Below are 20,005 nucleotides of genomic sequence, written 5' to 3' on the forward strand. Positions count from 1 at the left end.
TGAATTATAAGTAATTTTGATAAACTTCGAAACTACAGAAAATATTGTTTCATAAATTTAATTTTTATAAAGAGCTGTTTGTAGAATTAGTAGAGAGTTTTTATTTGCTGGTTTTGGTGAGTGTTCTTGAATATATACTAATTAAAGTCTACCTTTGTGGAGCAACGCATGTTTGTATCATGTTATTATCATGATAAATATAAAAGCAGAATATTTAAAATTCCTTTGAGCTCAGTAAAAAGTCCTAGAAATAAATCCACCCCTGTAACCCACTTTGTTGGTCAAACAATCTAACCCTCATCAAAAGCACTGAGTTTATTATTCTACTACAATCCTACTAGCGGGCCTATAGCCTATATTAGTATGAACTGAATAACTGTCATTATCTTATGCTGATTCCACACAATGAGATATAATGAGATCAAAAAGGATTCATTCAAAGCACACAATTTGTGTGACTTTGTACGAGGTAAGTAAGCATTGCCAACTAAAGCTTGATACATTTCTCATTTTATAAATAGGTTCAAAGCAGCTGAAAGCAAAATGTCAATTAAAGGTTTCTACGCAGGTTTCTGCAGTACACTATAAGATAATCTATCTATGCCAAAACATTCATGATAATTTGTTTGATGTCAGATAAACCATACAACAATTTTGGAGACATCAACAGGCAATGCGACCTTTAGGATGTGAGATAAGGTAATCATGTTTTTGGCTTAAAAAAGACCTATGAATTACGATGTCAATGCTGACAATAAGCCCATGATTGAATGTGAGACAAAAAACCTTTGTTGGCCACTATAACTATATGAGACCCGATGTAACCCCCAAGCTTACTTGTTTCGATTACTCAACATGGTAAATAATCTCATATAACTAAAGGTACAAAATTTCAGCAATTAGCTTATGTCTACATTTTGTGGAAAGTGCTTGTAAAAATTTTGTGTAAGGACGATAAAGATTTAAAAGATTTTCCGTAAAAATGCACTGGCCTCAAAAGAGATATGTGTCAAACCCATTAAGAGACACTTAGCTGCCATGAATAATGCATGACAATAGCAACTGTAACACATCAAGATAAACTACATGTAAACAAAGTATATGGCATTTAAGCTCAACGTGTCCACAAATGTTTTTACATGTAAACTTATGTTGATTGCTTATGAACCTTCATTTTAAAAGCATCACATGAACAAAAATTAATATAGAATCGAAGGATGTTTCATTATTTTAAAAAGATTTGTTATATATTACACACCACATTTTTCTTCATAATTTAAATCTTAAAAGTTTCAAAGAGGAAGTACAAATTAGATATCTGAAAAATTACTGAACTAGAAATTCCACTGTCATACAGCCCACGACCAAAGAGATGGCCAGATATATTGGCAAAAAAATAAAGGGTACTGATGGTTGAGAAATGCAATATTAGCAATCAAATGGCACTGCAGCGCAAAAGGATAACTGCAATAGTAGCTGTAATGTACTGGGTGTGGGTGTTATAATATACAACAAACAACAATAATAAAAGGAAAAGATTCTATGTTTATATCTCTCCCCCTGCAATAGGATAAATGCAATACTAGAAGTAAAATGCACTGTTATTATTACAATAACCAATGTTATAAATATGGTAATACAGTAAAAATAGAAAACCAATGCGCAATTTGGTTTACATTTCAAACCGTCATAGCTAACAATATCAAGAAGTTGTGATATTTATATAAATTTTTAGAAAATCTATTTAACGAAACTATTTACAAAAAATAACAGCAGTAACATATTACCCACCATCAATGTTGTTAGTGTGACTATTACACTTCAATAGTCATCTAAACTTATAATTAAATATTGTAATAATCTCATAAGAATCGTTAGAAAAAATTATCATCGTCATTTCCTTTACTTTCACTGCTTTGGACATCAGTTAGAATACCAAAGTACTCAAAAGTTTCCAAAATGTCAGTTACTTTGAAATCGGCAAAAAAGAAAAATTTTCTGTACTTCTATGTTAATTACAGAAATCTTTGACAATTCGACAATGCTATAGACTGGTGAAATGTGCACGTTCTTTTTTTCGCGAAATGCGCACGGACTTAATGATTCTATTCTCTGTTGCTCGGCGTTTCATTTGCCGGTCTTCACTTTTATTAAACCAAGCTTGTCAAGCGTTTTGTGATGAATTTTGGCCAAATTAATTTGTGTATTTGTGTATAATCAGATCAGATTGGTAAGTTATAAGAGAATGTCAACAATTTACAAAAACTTGGTAACATATTTAAATAGGCTTATATGTGCTTTGTATCGTTATTTTACTTTAACGACTACCAAACGATGGTTAAATTTGTTGATGAGATTTTGAAACAAGGGTTTGCGCCGTTGTTAATAATTTTCGTAAGTTGTGTGCACATGCATTTATCATAAAAACTCTCAAACTTCGCTCCCGCTTGTTTGGTCGTGGGATTACTAATAATATAAATGAAAGCGACTTGTTGTTATTCAGAATTTTAGTGCTACTAGTATCATTTACTACCGACTTTATGACAGTAATTATCATCACATTGGTGTCATTAAATGTAGTACACCAAAGTATGATACAATACCATACAATATATTATAGTTACCATAAAGCCTCTATTTGAATGTCATGGTGCTACATTTTTCTACTTTTTCCTATAGTAGCGGTCAAATAGAGGTGGCATTCAAATAAAGACTAGCATTGTACTTCTCAAATTGCTCATCAAAATTTTTGAAAGACTAATTTAACCCTTTTACTGTCAAAGCGAATGTCGCCTATATCTTGCACTCTCCTTCAGATGGAGCGAAATTATTCCTTTTGGATGCAATAAATCTGACAACTTACCTTGCCTGAATAAGAATGCCTAAATAAAATGCACTGGGACTCCGGGAAATAGCTCTACCAGTTGATATCTATTGCTAGCAATAAACTTGAGATGATATTATAGCCTGTGCCCTACTGTTCAATTTTTTGGAGCTTTCAACTTTTTATTTTATTCTAAATTTCAAAGCATCTTTTTGTTTTTGACGATATTTAACAATGCTACATAAAAGCTCATTGCATGTATTAATATGTTAGTTACAGTTTGTAGCAAAAACTGCCTTTTTATGTGCAATAAAAGATGAGTTATGAGTGTAGATCTATTGTAAGTTGAGTTAAAACAAGCGTAAGTACACTATCAAATGATTTGCTATAAACCTGCTAATTTATGACTGATACAATATCAACAATCTATCAAGTGCTACAAATAAATACTCTACAACAAGTGGCATAGATGAAGCATACTTAAATTGCCTGCAAAAACAAGTTTAAACATTTTTGAAACAACAATATTAGCTCCGATTGTTGATAAATAATAGTTCTGATTGTTGCTTTTGATAGAACAGCATATTCTCGCTGTCTAATACCATCCACGACGCCTTCTGACTTCAAAAATCTTCCTGCGCTGCTGACATAGTCGATATAAGTGTCCAAACAATTTTTTAGCAGAGCAAAACTTTTACGCGTTGCATTTCACACAATTGCAATTGTGTGAAATGCAATGCAATTCCAAGCTTTGCGAAACAACCGCAAAGCTTTGGAGTTGGAAAACGGACTTCAATACTAACAAACATAAAAAGAATTCATTATTATTGATGGAACTGAGCCATTATTAGTATTCACTTTCTATCATGTGTTCATTAAGATCAAATAAGTTCAAAGTGGCGGTCAAACCGGGGTGGCATTCAATTAGATGTTTTACAGTGAGCGCGGAATAAAATGATTTAGTTTAGGTAGAAACGTAAACATGGTGGTGAAGTAAACATGACAGAAAATAAAAAAAGGAAAATTTAGCATAGGTTCATCTCAATTTTTTAAATGTTCAACTGAAAACTGACATGAGCTGTCAATCGCCTATGTTGATGAATTGTAGGTGAACAAATAATACACAACCATAAAATCTTCATTAGCTCTTCTAGTATTAGTTAATGTAATGGAGTGGCACATACTAACATGTAAAACAAGATAGCATAATGATACAATATATTGTACTACCATGTAGTATGACATAACAGATCATAACTTAATGTAATATAATATATGTAAAGGAAGTCAGTTGACATCAATCTCATCTGGGGACTTGGCGGCCTGACTGATGAAAGCCACACCTGACTGACAAGAAAACAGCTCAGCCTTATCGGGCTAATAACGATAAATTCCCTGATTTACCATGCCAAAAAAAAGAAGCAGGCAGCAGGAAGATAAGTTGATTGGACACAAACTAGAACTGGCAAGACCACCAGACTCTCAAGAAAAAGCTTTCTAGGCATACTATATAAAAGAAAATCGCCCAGTATAACGAGATCAGAGCGCGAGACAGCTAAAATCTGAACAGTTATTTTACTATAGGGTGCTCTGCATTGTATAATACCTTTATCCAAATATATTACTTTATTGCTTGAAGAAGTAAATAAATCTGAGTAAAAAAGTAAATGGTAACTCTGGATGTTTTAAAATGATGATAGCAATATAATTTAATGATATCAGCTCCACAAAATCCGGCAAGTCCCTGAATGAACTTCCTGCAACTGCTTTAAATGACAGTAGAGAAGAAACCATAGAAGACAGAATAACACAGAAAAAAATACCTTGCGAGCTGGTGAAGGAGGAGCTGTTTTAAGTGTGACAGCCTGTCCACAACCCTTTAGCAGGTAAACCTGCGAGTAGGAGGACACAGGCCACCCAGCCACCCAAAGCGTCTAAAGTGAAAAGAGACACAGACCGTCTAGCATGTGTTTTGGAGAAGTTGGTGATAGTAATGAAGCCACTGTTTTCTGCCTTGTCAGTTTGAAGAGCTTCCAATGCATAAGTACATGTACCAAGGTGGGGTATACTTCATAAATCACTTTCGGGTGTTGGCAGGAGCAACCGGTGAATAGATGCCGCCTTGCTGTTACACCTGAGATAAGCATCGAAAGAGGATGCAGAGAACTGTGTCTAGGTTAACCAAGTTGAAACTGTCTTTCACATGCTTTTGAGCTCGGTTCAATACTCAATATTTACTATTATGAAACTATTAAATTAGTATACCAAGTTTGAAAACTTAACCCTGAAACTATAATGTCAAGCGCAGATTTCTGATTCTCTATTAACAAGTTTAACCATAACATAAATATTATTAATCATTCACAATAAATGACAGTTGTAAACAATATCAAGCTTTAGTGAAATCACTTAAAGGTATTGATGTTGCTGTAGCTAAGGCTGACTTACATTTATCTTACATGTAAACGTGAAAATGTAGCTTCAAAATCTTCATAAACTTTGCTAAACTTGAATATTGGGTGGTATACATATTTACAGTTTATTGTGTTAGTTTTGTAGAACTGTCTATTTTTTAGATTCTGTATGTTCACGAATGTGTCAGCTTTGCAGACGCTAAGCGGGCTAAAGCTAAACAGGCTTGGTTCAATGGTGTCGGTGTTGCTTCTTGTAAAGGATACACTATGACACTACTTCTTCCCAAGCATCCAAACTCTTTGAGTACACCATGCAATATATAACATTAAATTGCCTGAGAAATATATAGTCATCATATACATTATGAATTTACATAATTTATCAATATATATAGTCCAACAATCAAACACGAGCAAAGCGAGTGTTTGGGAGCTTTATGATAAATGCATATGCGCACACAACTTCCAAAAATTAATCATCAACGCTGTACCCAAACCCCTGTACTGAAATCTCATCAACAAATTTAATCATTTTTGTATTGAGTCGTATAAGTATAATAACGATACAGAACACATATAGACCTATTTAAATATGTTACCAAGTGTTTAAAAATTCTCGACAATATCCTAAAACTTGCCCATCTGATCAAATAATACATAAATACATAAATTATTTTGGCCTAAAATCGCCCTTAAAACATGACAAGCCTTTTTTAGTCAAAATTAGGACCGGCCAACAAAACACCGATAAAGCCGTGCAATAGAGAGTAGAACCATTAAGTCGTGCGCATTTCACAAGAAAAACGTGCACATTTCACCAGTCTATTGCACTGTCCAATTGCCGAAGGTTTTCGTAATTAACTTAGAAGTACTGACAAGTAATTGTTTATTTTTTGCTAATTTTAAAGATAACTGACATTTTGGACACTTATAATGAGTACTTTGGTATTCCAACTGATGTCTAAAGCAGTGAAAGCGAAGGAAATGACGATGATATTTTTTTAACGATTCTTATGAGATGATTACCATATTCAATTATAAGAAAAATTATTCGATTTGATAAGATTATTATAAGAAGTAATTATGAGAATAATCATTCAAATTTATAAGCTCAAAATATATAGTGACCGAAGGTGTGCAATATGTTTCTGTTATTATTTTTCTAAATATTTTGTTGATGACACTATGGCTGTGCCCAATATCGCGGTACTGCAAAGCGGTTTTTAATATCTGCGGAATTAAATTATAGGCTTACACTTTTTTTTATAAATATACAGCTATTTCTATAAGAACCAACTAAAATATGTTTAGATTTTTAAATTCAGCATAACTCTTTGCATATAAATACAAAAATCTAGATAAATATTACAACTTCTTGATATTGGTTGCTAGGACGTTTTGAAATGTAATCAAAGTTGTGCATTGGTTTTCGTTTCTCAAACTTTAAAACCAGTTTTTTCACAACTATGCTTTCACACTAATGGTAAACATGCATTCAGTTTATTGACCATAAAATCTGCTGTAATCAAGCTGGAATCAAATATTTTTTGAAAAATAACTGAGAATTTTCTCCTTCTGCTAGTGTAGATAACTCTAAATCTCACTCACCCGACTTAACCATGGTTTTTGTGATCATGACCCATTTCCTCACTTTGGTTACAGATTGCTGTCAAAACCATTCTACATTCAACACAACCAATTTTTAAATTGTGTATATTACACAACAGCTTGCCACTTTACTTCTAATATTGAATTCCTCCTATTGCAAGAGAGAGATATAAACATATAATCTTTTCCTTTCATTATTTCTGTTTGTTGTACATAATAACATCCAGTACATAACAGTTACCATCACAGCTACCATTGAAGTTCTCCTATTGCACTGCAGTGCCATTTGACTGCTAATATTGCATTTCTCAACCAGCGGTACCCCTTCTTTTTTCCAATACCACTTTGGTCGGGGGCCATATGACAGAGAAATTTCTAGTGATAGAGTTAGGAACGTACAATAACCAATTGCGTGGTATCAGACTTCTGGGTGCTCTGCGTGACTGGGCTCATCTGTGCTTTTTTATTCATGCCTGAGACCGGCAGCTGAACGTTCGTCTTCTGTGACCAACTTGGCGTTTGACCTGCCGCTCTACTAAAAATCGCGCTTCCAACCAAATCGAGAATTTGCTTGGTCTTACTTTCAGTTTCTATCTCAGCCATCTCGAAGAAGTCGGGCCAGTCTCCGTGCCTCTGTGGCTTTACTGATTTGGTCTATCTCAAAATTGGGCAGTCTTTTTTCATGCTGCCACAGTCTCTTGGCGATACCGCTAAAATAGTCTACTTGAATTATTCTGTCAATGTCGTTAGATTTTGGCAGCCTCACTGGTTCATAGCTAATTCATAATAATTTGTTGCTGTGATAGCTTCTTCAAGAATTGAGACCTAAAAGCAGCAAGTGTCTTTAAAGCGCTTAGTCATCCACAGAGTTTTCAAAGTGTTCTAAGGCAATACACCAAAAACTACCATAAGCCAGCTTGGACAGCTACTCTACTTTGTTCCCAAATAGTGAGTGATTTCTTTCTGCTTATCGGCGTGAATAATGCTGCTGTTCTGTTGCATCAGATGCAGAAAATTCAAACTTTTGCAACAACTTCCAATTTACTTGAGCAGGCGAGTTGGTTCTATCATAGCTTTTGGCTGCTCGCTTGTAGCAGAATATTAGTTGTACCAGTGCAACTCTGGCATGTCACCTGCTCTAAACTCAGACTTCATCAACGTTATCAAAGATTCAGTTTCTGTTAGTTAATGGTTCCATGTGTTTATGGTTTAATGTATTTATAGTTTTGTGAATTTATAGCTCTAGGTATTACCAGTTTTCTGTATTTATGGTTTTATGCATTTATTGTTCTTGGTATTTATATTTCAATGGTTTTGTTTTTTATGATTCTATGACTTTACAGCTCTATAGCATGCTGGTAACTTTTGCACATTTATGGTTACTCAAAAAAATGTCACTTTTTGCTTTTAGCTAGTAGGCCTATGTCAAGTTTTTGATCCTTGAAACTCTCTCTGTCTCTCTCTCCCCCTTTCTCTCTCCCTCTCTCCCTCTCCCCCTTTCTCTCTCCCTCTCTCCCTCTCTCCCTCTCTCCCTCTCTCCCTCTCTCCCTCTCTCCCTCTCTCCCTCTCTCCCTCTCTCCCTCTCTCCCTCTCTCCCTCTCTCCCTCTCTCCCTCTCTCCCTCTCTCCCTCTCTCCCTCTCTCCCTCTCTCCCTCTCTCCCTCTCTCCCTCTCTCCCTCTCTCCCTCTCTCCCTCTCTCCCTCTCTCCCTCTCTCCCTCTCTCCCTCTCTCCCTCTCTCCCTCTCTCCCTCTCTCCCTCTCTCCCTCTCTCCCTCTCTCCCTCTCTCCCTCTCTCCCTCTCTCCCTCTCTCCCTCTCTCCCTCTCTCCCTCTCTCCCTCTCTCCCTCTCTCCCTCTCTCCCTCTCTCCCTCTCTCCCTCTCTCCCTCTCTCCCTCTCTCCCTCTCTCCCTCTCTCCCTCTCTCCCTCTCTCCCTCTCTCCCTCTCTCCCTCTCTCCCTCTCTCCCTCTCTCCCTCTCTCCCTCTCTCCCTCTCTCCCTCTCTCCCTCTATCCATCTCTCCCTCTATCCATCTCTCCCTCTCTCCCTCTCTCCCTCTCTCCCTCTATCCATCTCTCCCTCTATCCATCTCTCTCTCCTTCTTTCCCTTTCCATATCTTTTTACCCTTTCTCTCTCTCTCTCTTTCTCTCTCTTTCTGTCTCCCTCACTCTCAATCTCTTTCTTTTTCTTTTTCTTTTTTTTTTTCATTATATCAAGTTGTTTAATTTAAAAAAAATTTATTTGATACTTCAGTTTAACTCAACATTGGTAATTTTCAATCTGTTAATCTTAGTTCAGTACACAGTCTGGCAATTTGGGCAAAAAGTTAAGGTTTTTTCAATTAAACATACCGCTAACTCGATAAAATAAAAAAGTAATAAAAGTATGTTAAGATTTACATAAAGCAACTCAAAATTAATTTTTGGTATTGTTGGTAAACATAAAAACTAGTGTTATGTGTTTATGTAACTACACAATGCCACAAATAACCATATACTAAATGAAGTTTACACATGCACCTGAGTGTAACTTATGACAGCAAAGTGCCATAAACTAGCTTATAGTCACATAAGACGCTGGAGTGTCATTTGTGACAGTAGAATGTCCCAGCAGAGCACTCTATTTGACAATATCACAGACACCGTTGCTATATTTTGCTCAAAGTGAATCTGTAAACTGGCTTCATGTAAAGTTGCCTGTATTTACAAAAAATAAATTTAATCACGGAGAAAACCTATTTTGTAATGATTTTTGTTTTGGTATATTTTAATTTGTTCTATTCACTTCTATGTTAAACATTTCTGGAATGTGATAGCAAAGAACTTGTGCTAAAAATTTGCTACCACTGTGTAATTTTTGCCTTGTAAATAAAAAACCATCAAGCAGTTTGTATTCAATGACTAATATTTAATTTGTGTGTTTGTTTGTTAACAAAATATGATGCTATAAAATGCAGTAGGCAGTCCTACAAACTTACAAAAAACTAGAAGGTGCATTTTAGCAAATTAAAGAAAATATTTAATCAAATATCATAAAACTTGAGACTAAAAAACCACAGTACCATCAACGTTGATGTCTTTTGGCAGCGCTCTTCCAAGAAAATTGTGACTGTTCATATTTAGGAACTATCTTTATTCTCTTCTGCTGACGTATATAAAACTACTTTCATAACAATTTTTATTATTTTGCGTAATAATTTTTTATTTTATTATGAGTTTTTATTAACGCCAATTGCTAAAGCTGTTCCGATCTCATACATAGTCTAATTTATTTTAATACATTGAGTATTTTCATCAATGAGAAAACTAGAAAAATCTGTTATGATTTGGCTGACACAAATAAAGATAATCAACGTAGAAACTAGGAAAAGTCTGCTATGGTTGTACTCCAACAGATCGAGATCAACTAAGTTAAAGTTACCGATTTTTCAGATATTTTAATACCATAACATTTCAAAAGCATTTTTGAAATGGTGCTTTATTAATAATAAAGTTAGCTACAGATATAACACAAGCAATGTTTAAACAGACATAGACACTACATACATGTATATAATTAGCAAGTGATATGCTATAAAGTATTATAGTTTAGCTATATAGCGCATTACGAGGAAGTATAAATCAAAACATTCGAGCTGTTTTTTTGTCATTGATGATAATGATAATTTAATACGTTTGTTGAAAATAGCCTAAGTTAGTTTTTAAAGAATAGGTGTTTAACAAAATATTTTTAAGCATTTAAAAACTAGTACATTGGTATGTTAAAACAATAGTATTACCAATCATAATCAAAAAAGCCTTTTGCAAAAACTTGGTGAGTTTTGGTGTAGATTAGCATAAGTTTGATTTGAAATTAATATAGAAAAACATTAAAGGCCAAAAATAGATCAAGTGTGGCATTTGGGAGATAGCAAAAATAGTGGTGAAATACTGGTGAAATAAAACTATCACATAATTATAGACTTTTACATCCATCAAGCAAAAGTTCTGATTATTTGGTCATGCTGTTCTACTACAAACACGCTAGTTTCTTTTTGCATTTGCATAAGGTTGTTGATATATCAAACTAGCGTATGAATGATTTTCTTGACTCACTGTGACAGGTGTTTCACAGTTGCAGTTTCTTCTATCTGGTAAGAAAGAGAGCACAAAATTATCTTAAAGATTTATAAAAACTTATATGTATAAGCAAACATACATATGATTATTAACTGATATAGCTACTTCAGTGTACCTTACCTGAGGTTGGTATAGTTCCTAAGTTAGTCTCTCTCTCTCCGTTATAGCTGGCTGACTAAAATAAAGCTATGTTCTATTTTACTACAGCTATAAACACCTTTTGGTATTTATATGTAAATAGTTACCAGTTTCAAACAGTGACAGTAAAGCATTTTCTAGTAAATGATCAATGAAAGGTTTGAATAATGGCGAACATAAACTCAAAACTATCTAAACATGGTGAGAATCAAAAATGTTTTTGTTAAATAGATTTATCTTCAGTGTAATTGTTTAGTTGACTTTTATATTTACTATAAATACTATAGAGTAGAAAGCAAAACGGTTTTGTTTGGTACACCTAAGTTTTCTTTGTTATCAATGGCTGGCTCTACATATAATATTGAACTCAAAAATTGTGTTGTCTAGAACGCATATCTCTGTATTATGTTTACTTGATAGTATCTCATTCATAATGTATCTGTCTCTATTATATGCTCACCTGATTCTTTTTGATTCTGAGCTTTTCCTTTTTGCATCTAAAAATAAACAACACAATGAAATAATAACATTTTTCTTATTTTGACTTCAACAGATATAAAAAAAACTTTTAATGGCACCCAACAACTTTTTATACAAAGTTTTTGGTTAGAAGACTAACAAACTTATTTAATTTTTGTTTGACTTTTTTGCTCGCTACCAAAACACAGCTGCACGGGAAACAAATGCAATAGCAATAATACCAGCTACTAATGCTGGTGCAACAGGAGGTGAAGCCTGTCTTTCTTTCATTACAAGTAAATGACTAGTTGGAAGGAGTAGCGCTGTATCTGACAATCTGATATTGAAAATACTCAAAAAATTTCTCTTTTTATAAATATTTTTCATAATGGCCTACAAGAACTCAATAAAGCCAGTTTTCAGCGCAAAAGAATTGACAAACTAATTTAATTTTTGGTGAGTCTTCTTTTAATTAAAACCTGCAAGTTAAACTGACCATTTTTCTTTCTCCACCAGCAAAAACAGCTGACTGTGCAACAAGTGCAACAGCAAGAAAACCAACCACAATTATTGGTATAACATCGAATGAAGCTCCTTTTTCAGTCATAAAAAGCGATTTGCTAGTGGATGTGAGTTCAGTTATATCTGTCTACCTGATATTGAATATGCAGGTGACTGGCTCAATGACTATAAAATAATATTTACGTGAAGCTTTTTGATGCGAACATTTTTTTGTAAAAATGAACTAATAATATGCTTGATGTATTAATAAGTAGGTCAATACTTGTGGCAAAAACATCTATAACTAAGGCTTTTATCGAATAGAGCTACCATAGATTTTTTAAGGAATTTTTTCTCTAATTTGTAAAGTTGCTGATTTTATTTAACTATACAAATATTTTTAGACAAACTAAAGACAGCATCTCTTTTAAAAACAATCAAATGTCTGACAATTGTTAAAATTTGGTAAATGAACTCAATCATACATTGCATCAGTATGCCTATAGTATGTATCTAGCGCATGGAGTTTGTAATAGGATGAATTTAATAAATATCTGTTAATGTAAAAGTCATCACTGAAACTGTTTAGTAAGACCAGCTTGCAACCAGCAACCAGTAAGTTGCTATTTTGTGAATCATTTAGCGATCAATGTTCAACATTTATCTTTAACTCTTAGGATATTGCTCCCTCACATTCAACAGAAGCAGTGCGGGTGATTGTTTCCACTTGATCAATATTCCGCGAGTTAGCAGAAAGAACTAGTTGTTTTTTTTAATATCTGTGCATCCTTCGCTACATTTCCAGGTGTAGGCAGGAACTGGATTACCAATTGCTTTGGAAGACGGTGTCAGTGATGATTTAGGGTTGTGATACAGTAGTTCATAATCGACATTTACAATTATAAAATAATTACTTTCCTGGAGCATGTGTGAAGACTTGAACTTAAAATTATAAAATGAAACATATACTTTATATTCTCCACTCGCCAGTTTAATTGAAATATCATAAACATTAACTAGTAAATGTTGTAGTAGACTCAAAATTTAGCAACTCAACTTACAATGAGGCTTCAAAGTTTTTGACTTAATTATGTTTTTAGGGTAATCATTCTCCAGGAATGAATGAGTTGTGTCTTTACATCTCAGTGTCAAACCATCTCTATATTTTTGGGTAGGGGTGTATCTATCGCTGCTCACAACTACAACATCTCCTCTCAACACCCCTATAAAGAAAGAATAAAAATATAAGATATATGTGAAGGCCTTTATAATTTGATGAACCAATGCACCAGAAGAGCTGAAAGAGCTCCAATCAAAAAACCATGTAGATTTTGATAGATTGAAAATGTTGAAATGGCAACATAAACTCTTACCAATCAGGTAAGTGTATAACACCAGTAAGTTATATCAAACTCTAGTGCAACTATTTAAAAGTGTTCATATAGCTACAGTTCACTCTGGTTTACATTTATGTTAAACTTGAAGTCGATGCTTTAAAACCTTTTTTTGATTCTAACGTATTCTAACAATTGGGTGCTATATAATGAGGGGGAGAAAGGAGGAGAGAGGAGAGGAGATGGGGAGAAAGGAAGAAAAAAGGGAAAGAAGGAGAGAAAGGAAGAGAGAGGGAGAGGGAGAGTGAGGGAGAGAGGAAAAGAAGGAGAAAGGGAAAAAGGAGAGAGGAAAAGAGAGGGAGCAAGAGGGAGAGAGGGAGAGATGGAGAGAAGGAGAGAGAGTGAACGAGTGAGAGAGGGAGAGAGAAAGAGGGGAAGAGAGATAGGAAGGCAGAGAAAAGGAAAGAGAGAAAGTGAACGAGTGAGAGAGGGAGAGAGAGAGAGAGAAAGAGGGGAGGAGAGATAAGAAGGCAGAGAAAAGGAGGGAGAGAGAGAGACAAAGAGGAGAGAAAGAGAGAGAGAGAGAGAGGGAGAGGGAGAGAGAGGAAAAAAGAGGGAGATTGAGGGAGAGAGGAAAAGAAGGAGAGAGGGAAAGAAGAAGAGAGGAAAAGAGAGGGAGCAAGAGGGAGAGAGGGAGAGAGGAGAAAGAGTGAACGAGTGAGAGAGGGAGAGAGAAAGAGAGAGGGAAGGAGAGATAGGAAGGCAGAGAAAAAGAGGGAGAGAGAGAGACAAAGAAGAGAGAAAGAGAGGGAGAGAGGGAAAGGGAGAGAGAGGGAAAGAGAGAGGAGAGCATGAGAGAGAGAGGGAGAGGGAGAGAGAGGGAAAGAGAGGGAGAGAGAGAAGATAAGAAAGGGAGAGAGTGAGAGAGAGGGGAGAGAGGAATAGAGAGTGAGAACGAGGGTGTACACCAAAATTGTACGGATAAATTGTAAAGAGAAAAGGTTAGCTCACAATGTATTTTTACATGTACTACATATCGATAGAGGTATGATTAGATGTATTAAAGTTGTACACTTATTAAAAATGTGGAATGGAAGTAGTGAAAAAATTGAAGTTGGAGTTTAAGTAAATAGATAGTTATCAGGTGATGGATTAAGCAGAACAACACTTTTTTACGGATGACACATTCATGTACCCAAAATCTATATAATCCTATTTTACTAAAAATGATGCAATGACATATAACTATATTATAGTTACATTTCATTGCATCATTTTTGGTGCAAGAAGGTCAACATGATATAGCTATGATAGTTATATTTCATTGCTAAATTGCATATTCTCATCCTATCTATCTAGCCTTGTATAAAAATGCTTGTTTATATACAATTATATTAAGCATGTATGAAACTTTATTATAAGAACATAGATTAATCATAAATATAAAGTTAGATACAGTTACCTTTAGAGGTTTTACAGCAGGTGTCAACCTGATTTCTTGTAGTATGTTTCTTTACCTTTTACTTTTCATCATTTTTTCATACACATCTTTAAAATTAGTGTCTTAAAATTCTTTAAAATATATTTTATTTTAATCATCTTTGAAATTTTGCGTCTACTTGCAATATTAATAAAGTTGTCTTGCGCTTCTTCAGAGTTTTGGAGCCATGATGTAATTGGTTTTAGTTATTGCTTAATTTACTGCAATTTTTATAACATAATTTATTGGCTCAGTAGTATAATATAAAATAGTATACAACGCTAAATTCCAATACTTTGTGATATAATATAATTAGGTAGATTAGAATATAAAAATTTAAATCAATGTAGTAATGTGTCATATGTTGAAAGCAAAGCCATGTAACATGACATACTGTGGTATAATACACCACATTGTAATAGTGTAGAGGAACAATGTAACAATGTAGAGTATTACTTTACTATACTACAGATTATAATATAGTATGATATATATTCATATAATAAAATTGCTGTAATATATGGTAATATAATATTCAATACCATTATATGATTTACTATTACTCTAATTATATAATGAATTGCAAAATAATTCCTAACATAAATATAATGTAAAAATAAGACAAAAAATGTTAGTAAAACAGATGCCACTCTCTTCAGCCAAAACTGTATGAAACTGACAGGAATGTATTTAACTAAACCCGCTTTTTTACAATGAAGTATAGTAATAAATAAAACAATTTCTACTATCAGCTACTCAAGAGTAAAATTTGTTACTGTTCTGCTGTCTATGCCAGACACAAGGTGATTTATATGTTAAAATAATGCTAAAATAATACACTTACTTTTGTTTTGATTGGTTTTTAGAATATAGACAAATGCTGTTACCATATAATATCAGAATGCATAAATATTTCTTAGAGTAGTGGTTATTCCATTCTCACAGAGGAAAACAACTCTGCTTTCTAGGGGACTCACAGCTGTCTTCTACTAATATAAAATTAACCCAGTTGAAAGCTTTTTTATAGTAGAGGAAATGGTAAGTTTTATGACAGTGACTGAACTACTAGACTCACAAAAAAGGTTAGACAACTATATTTGAGTTGTTGTTTTCAACATCATTTTAGGGCTGTCTCCAGTAAAGATAAGGGGTCTCAATTGACTAATTTATTTTCTACTATTTTGGTTGTTGAAGTTGGAAGGTGCAAAGACACATCAATGAAGTATTTACTTATCTGCTCCTTCAAGTTTAAATTCTTATGTCTCATTGCGCTGATATATTGGTTGTGATGGTGAGACCACTTGAGATATTTTACTAAATATCATCAATGCTGTTGAAGTAATACTCAGTCAAGGTCAAGTGGGTTTTGATTCTACAGTACAATCGTCGTTCATTTTTGTACATGTAAAAATTTTAGTTATTTTTGTAAAAATAACTGGGCATATTCATGTATATTCAATGATGGAACAAAACATTTTTGTTTATTGTAAAAAATGAGGTATAATCTTTGCATAATCATATCGATGGTTGTTCATTTGTCTTATGCTAAGTGCTTAGTCTCTGCGAAGTCTTAGTTAGACGCTAAGAATGTTAGTAAAAAAGATTCTCACAAATGAGGATCTCAGAGTGTCAGATTTATAGGCAAGCAAAAACTGGACATATTCATGTATAATTAATAATTGAACAAGATATTTTTGTTTATTGTGAAAAATGTCTTATAATATTTGCATAACAAGATCAGTGTTTGTCTATTTGTATAAGGCTAAGTACTCAATTGCCTATTAAGACAATAAGGGTATTAGCAAAAAAGATTCCCTAGCTTGAGAATCTCAGAGTGTCAGATTCATAGGCAAGCAAAAACTGGACATATTCATGTATATTTATTAATTGGACAAGATATTGTTTATTGTAAAAATTTTTTTATAATATTTGCATAACAAAATCAGTGTTTGTCCATTTGTATAAGGCTAATTACCAATTGCCTATTTAGACAATAAGGACATTAGCGAAAAAGATTACCTCGCTTGAGAATCTCAGAGTGTTAGATTCATAGGCAAGCATGCTATCAGTACAGCACTTACAGTAGTCTTCTCAGCACTCTATTGGATGATTCTCAATATTATTGTTTACTCATGATGATCTCTCACATGGCACGGGACTGGCAAGCATGATCTTATTGACAATGTATGCAAAACATTGTGACATTTGGTCTGCATATCTCACCACATCTCAACTGTACATGTAATTTAGAAAGATTTTAATGTAAGCCCATAAATTACAATAATTAAGCTTTCAGGTTTTTTATGAGGTGTCAGCTCTCTACAAATAAAGAATTTATTATTCAATTTAGACAAGTTAATTCAAGAACATATGATTTTCTTCAAAATCTGTCAAAACTTATTCTACCTTCTGTCTTTTTTCTCATATTTCAGTTAAGCTTCCAAATATAGCAACTGTTCAGACTGTAGTTTAGTTTACCTTTCCGTAAATTCACCAGTCTGTAAGTGATTCACATAATAAAGCTATTCTAACTCTTGTAGAAGTGCATCTGTATGCATATCTTAACTAACAAGATCCAATCTGTGTCATTATTCATATTGTGTTTTGAACTTCACAATTTATTGTACAGAACTTAACTACCTTACATTTCCTCCATAAAACCTTATATACAAAACATGAATAGGAAGTTTGTTTAAAAGTAATATAATTTTCTAACTAGCAAAATAGCGTTTTTATCTATAAGCTATTAGCTTTTAAAGGAAGTTATGTCTAACTTAATTATCTTTTTTGGCCGATATGGTAAGTAAGTCTCAATTCTTCTATGATATACTTTATATTTTATATAAAACTGAGGATTATGTGTATGTGCATGCCTATGACTGTATGTGTGTCTGTGTTGCCTAGCCGTATCTTGTACTTTTCACCATTTGTGTTGTGTTTTTACTTTTCAAGTCTGTTGAGTGGAAAATGTACATAATGCCACGCATTTCATGAATAAGGCCTTAGATACACAACATGACTCAAAAGCTTTTATAAAACACAGAACGTTGTTAATTACAATATAACACCTTTATCCTTAAGCTGTCATCATTGCTCAAAAGCTATATCTGGCTTTCTCATGTTAGCTAAAAAGCTAGTATTGTGACAGAACACTTTTACGAATTGCAACGCATGCACACATCAACCATCAAATAACTGTTTTTGAACATTGACAGCTGTTATTCTATTGTAAGGACACGTTCAGTGGTTTAAACTTTGCAAACAAACAAACAAGACAAATAATCAATTCACACTCTACTGCTTCTTGGTTGGTCTATTAGTAAATGTAGACATTATGTGTTGAAGCTCTACATGTAGAAACCTAGTTTCATGCTCAAGTCCAGGATACTTTGGGTGACAGTCAATCAAGTAGCAAACACCGTAAGGTATGATTAAACACACATAGTTTAACATTTTCTGACATGTCATAGACAAGCACCTGTTCCAACCCTCAGGCTGCAACAACTAGAAACTTAATTGCGCTCCTGGTGATAAATTTTTCTAGAGTTTCTTAAATTATAATTAGAGGTCAGTCATTAGTTGAAATTACTATGTACGTGAGAGTGCCCATAGATAACTTATCCAAGCTTTAAGTCTTTTTTAGTATAACTGACATTATTATAAGTTAGGATTATTGTTGGCAATACAATTATCATATTTCATTTTTAGCAATTAATTTTTTAATAGAAAAAATTACATGTACCTGTTGGTGGCCCAACTCTTAAAATGCAAGCCTCAGATTGGGATAATGTACATTGTTTTGCAATACACATCTGTGGGTTCCTATTTCTCCACCGGCATTCAGCCAATGTGAAACAAATGTTTATCTGTTAGTGACCAATATGCATTTTCACCCATCTAGTTGCCCCCTTATGATTATGAAACATTTCAGGAAAACATAAAATGAGGTTGAAACAAACTCTACAAATACTGACAAAATACATCATGTAACTACAGTAGCTAAACAAGTAGCTCAATGGTTTGGAAATGGATATTATGGGGTGTTTTGGCCAGGATTACTTCCATTATACTAATAGAAAAACTAAAAATTCCTTTACAAAAAATTCCTGCTTTTGCAAGCCATCTATTATAAACTTATTAAATTATGTCTTGTTTTTATGAATAAGATTTTTTTTCAGACACTTTTTTTATAACTTAGTCATAAAACAAACGGCATTATAATACTTACAAAGCATCACGGATGTTTCAGGTCATTACTTTTGAGAATGTGATCTTTCTGAGCATTCTTAAAACTTAAAATATAGATCAAACCTGATATTTGGCCAAACTACCCAAATAATTTTCAAATGTCATTTTATAATATATCCTGCAGCAGTTATTACAATAATATTGTGTGCTGTCAGTTAAGCCATCAAAACTTGACTGAACGTTAATAGCATTAGAGTTATATAGACTGAAAACCCAGTGTGATGAGCAAGTTGAACAACTAACTTTTCATGTTATCAAAATCATGCGTTTATTTGTATCAACTTGTAGTGGATATGTTTGATGATATATGAAGCAATATCACTATGCCTTGAATTGAAATGCTCATGGTTCAGCACAATTACCTAGCTGGTCTACGCTTGGAGATGAAAACTATATTACCTCAATATGTATCGGTACTCAAATCATTTCTAAATAGTTAATGGTTACCTTGGCTCCCCAGAGTTGTAAAACTGTGTTTAGGATTGAAGTCTTCACACTCTGTTCAGTTTTTTCACAACAACTATAATTAATAGAATAGTTGAAATGGTAGTTGGTGACTGCAGCAACTCTTACTGGGGTCTGTTAAATTTCTATATTTCACTGAATAGATCTACTTCAATGGTTTCGCAATAATGTATTTCCATAATAGCCACTACTTTCACTTTCCATTTGTTCCTCCCGCCATGCTAGTATATTTTCCCTGTGCCTTATTACCCACTTTAAAGTTTAATCTCTCGATGACTATCTAGTGAGAATTGGTAACTCGTAGTGTCAAAGGTAACTCATTATTGGAAGCTTTGCTGATTTCAGCAAATGCAATCTTTAACTGTTTGTTAGTATATAAAATGTGTAGGTTAGTTTCATCTCTTTCCATCTGAGGCTT

At 33.7% G+C, this 20,005-nt stretch overlaps 1 protein-coding gene across 1 annotated transcript; it reads left to right on the plus strand.

Moving 5' to 3' along the window:
• The first annotated feature begins 7,972 nt into the window (after window positions 1-7,972).
• LOC137397482 (octapeptide-repeat protein T2-like) lies at window positions 7,973-13,920 on the plus strand. Its single transcript, XM_068083772.1, has 2 exons — window positions 7,973-8,026; window positions 13,609-13,920. Exons 1-2 carry the CDS (start codon window positions 7,973-7,975, stop codon window positions 13,918-13,920), a joined length of 366 nt encoding a protein of 121 aa, XP_067939873.1.
• The last annotated feature ends 6,085 nt before the right edge of the window (window positions 13,921-20,005 follow it).

Source organism: Watersipora subatra, chromosome 5 (genome assembly GCF_963576615.1).
Source record: "Watersipora subatra chromosome 5, tzWatSuba1.1, whole genome shotgun sequence".
Lineage (NCBI taxonomy): Eukaryota > Metazoa > Bryozoa > Gymnolaemata > Cheilostomatida > Watersiporidae > Watersipora > Watersipora subatra.

Coding starts and splice junctions, on each gene's coding strand:
- LOC137397482 (XM_068083772.1), top strand. CDS start 7,973: ATGTCACCTGCTCTAAACTCAGACTTCATCAACGTTATCAAAGATTCA. Junction 8,027..13,608: donor TTATCAAAGATTCAGTTTCT/GTTAGTTAATGG, acceptor CTATATAATGAG/GGGGAGAAAGGAGGAGAGAG.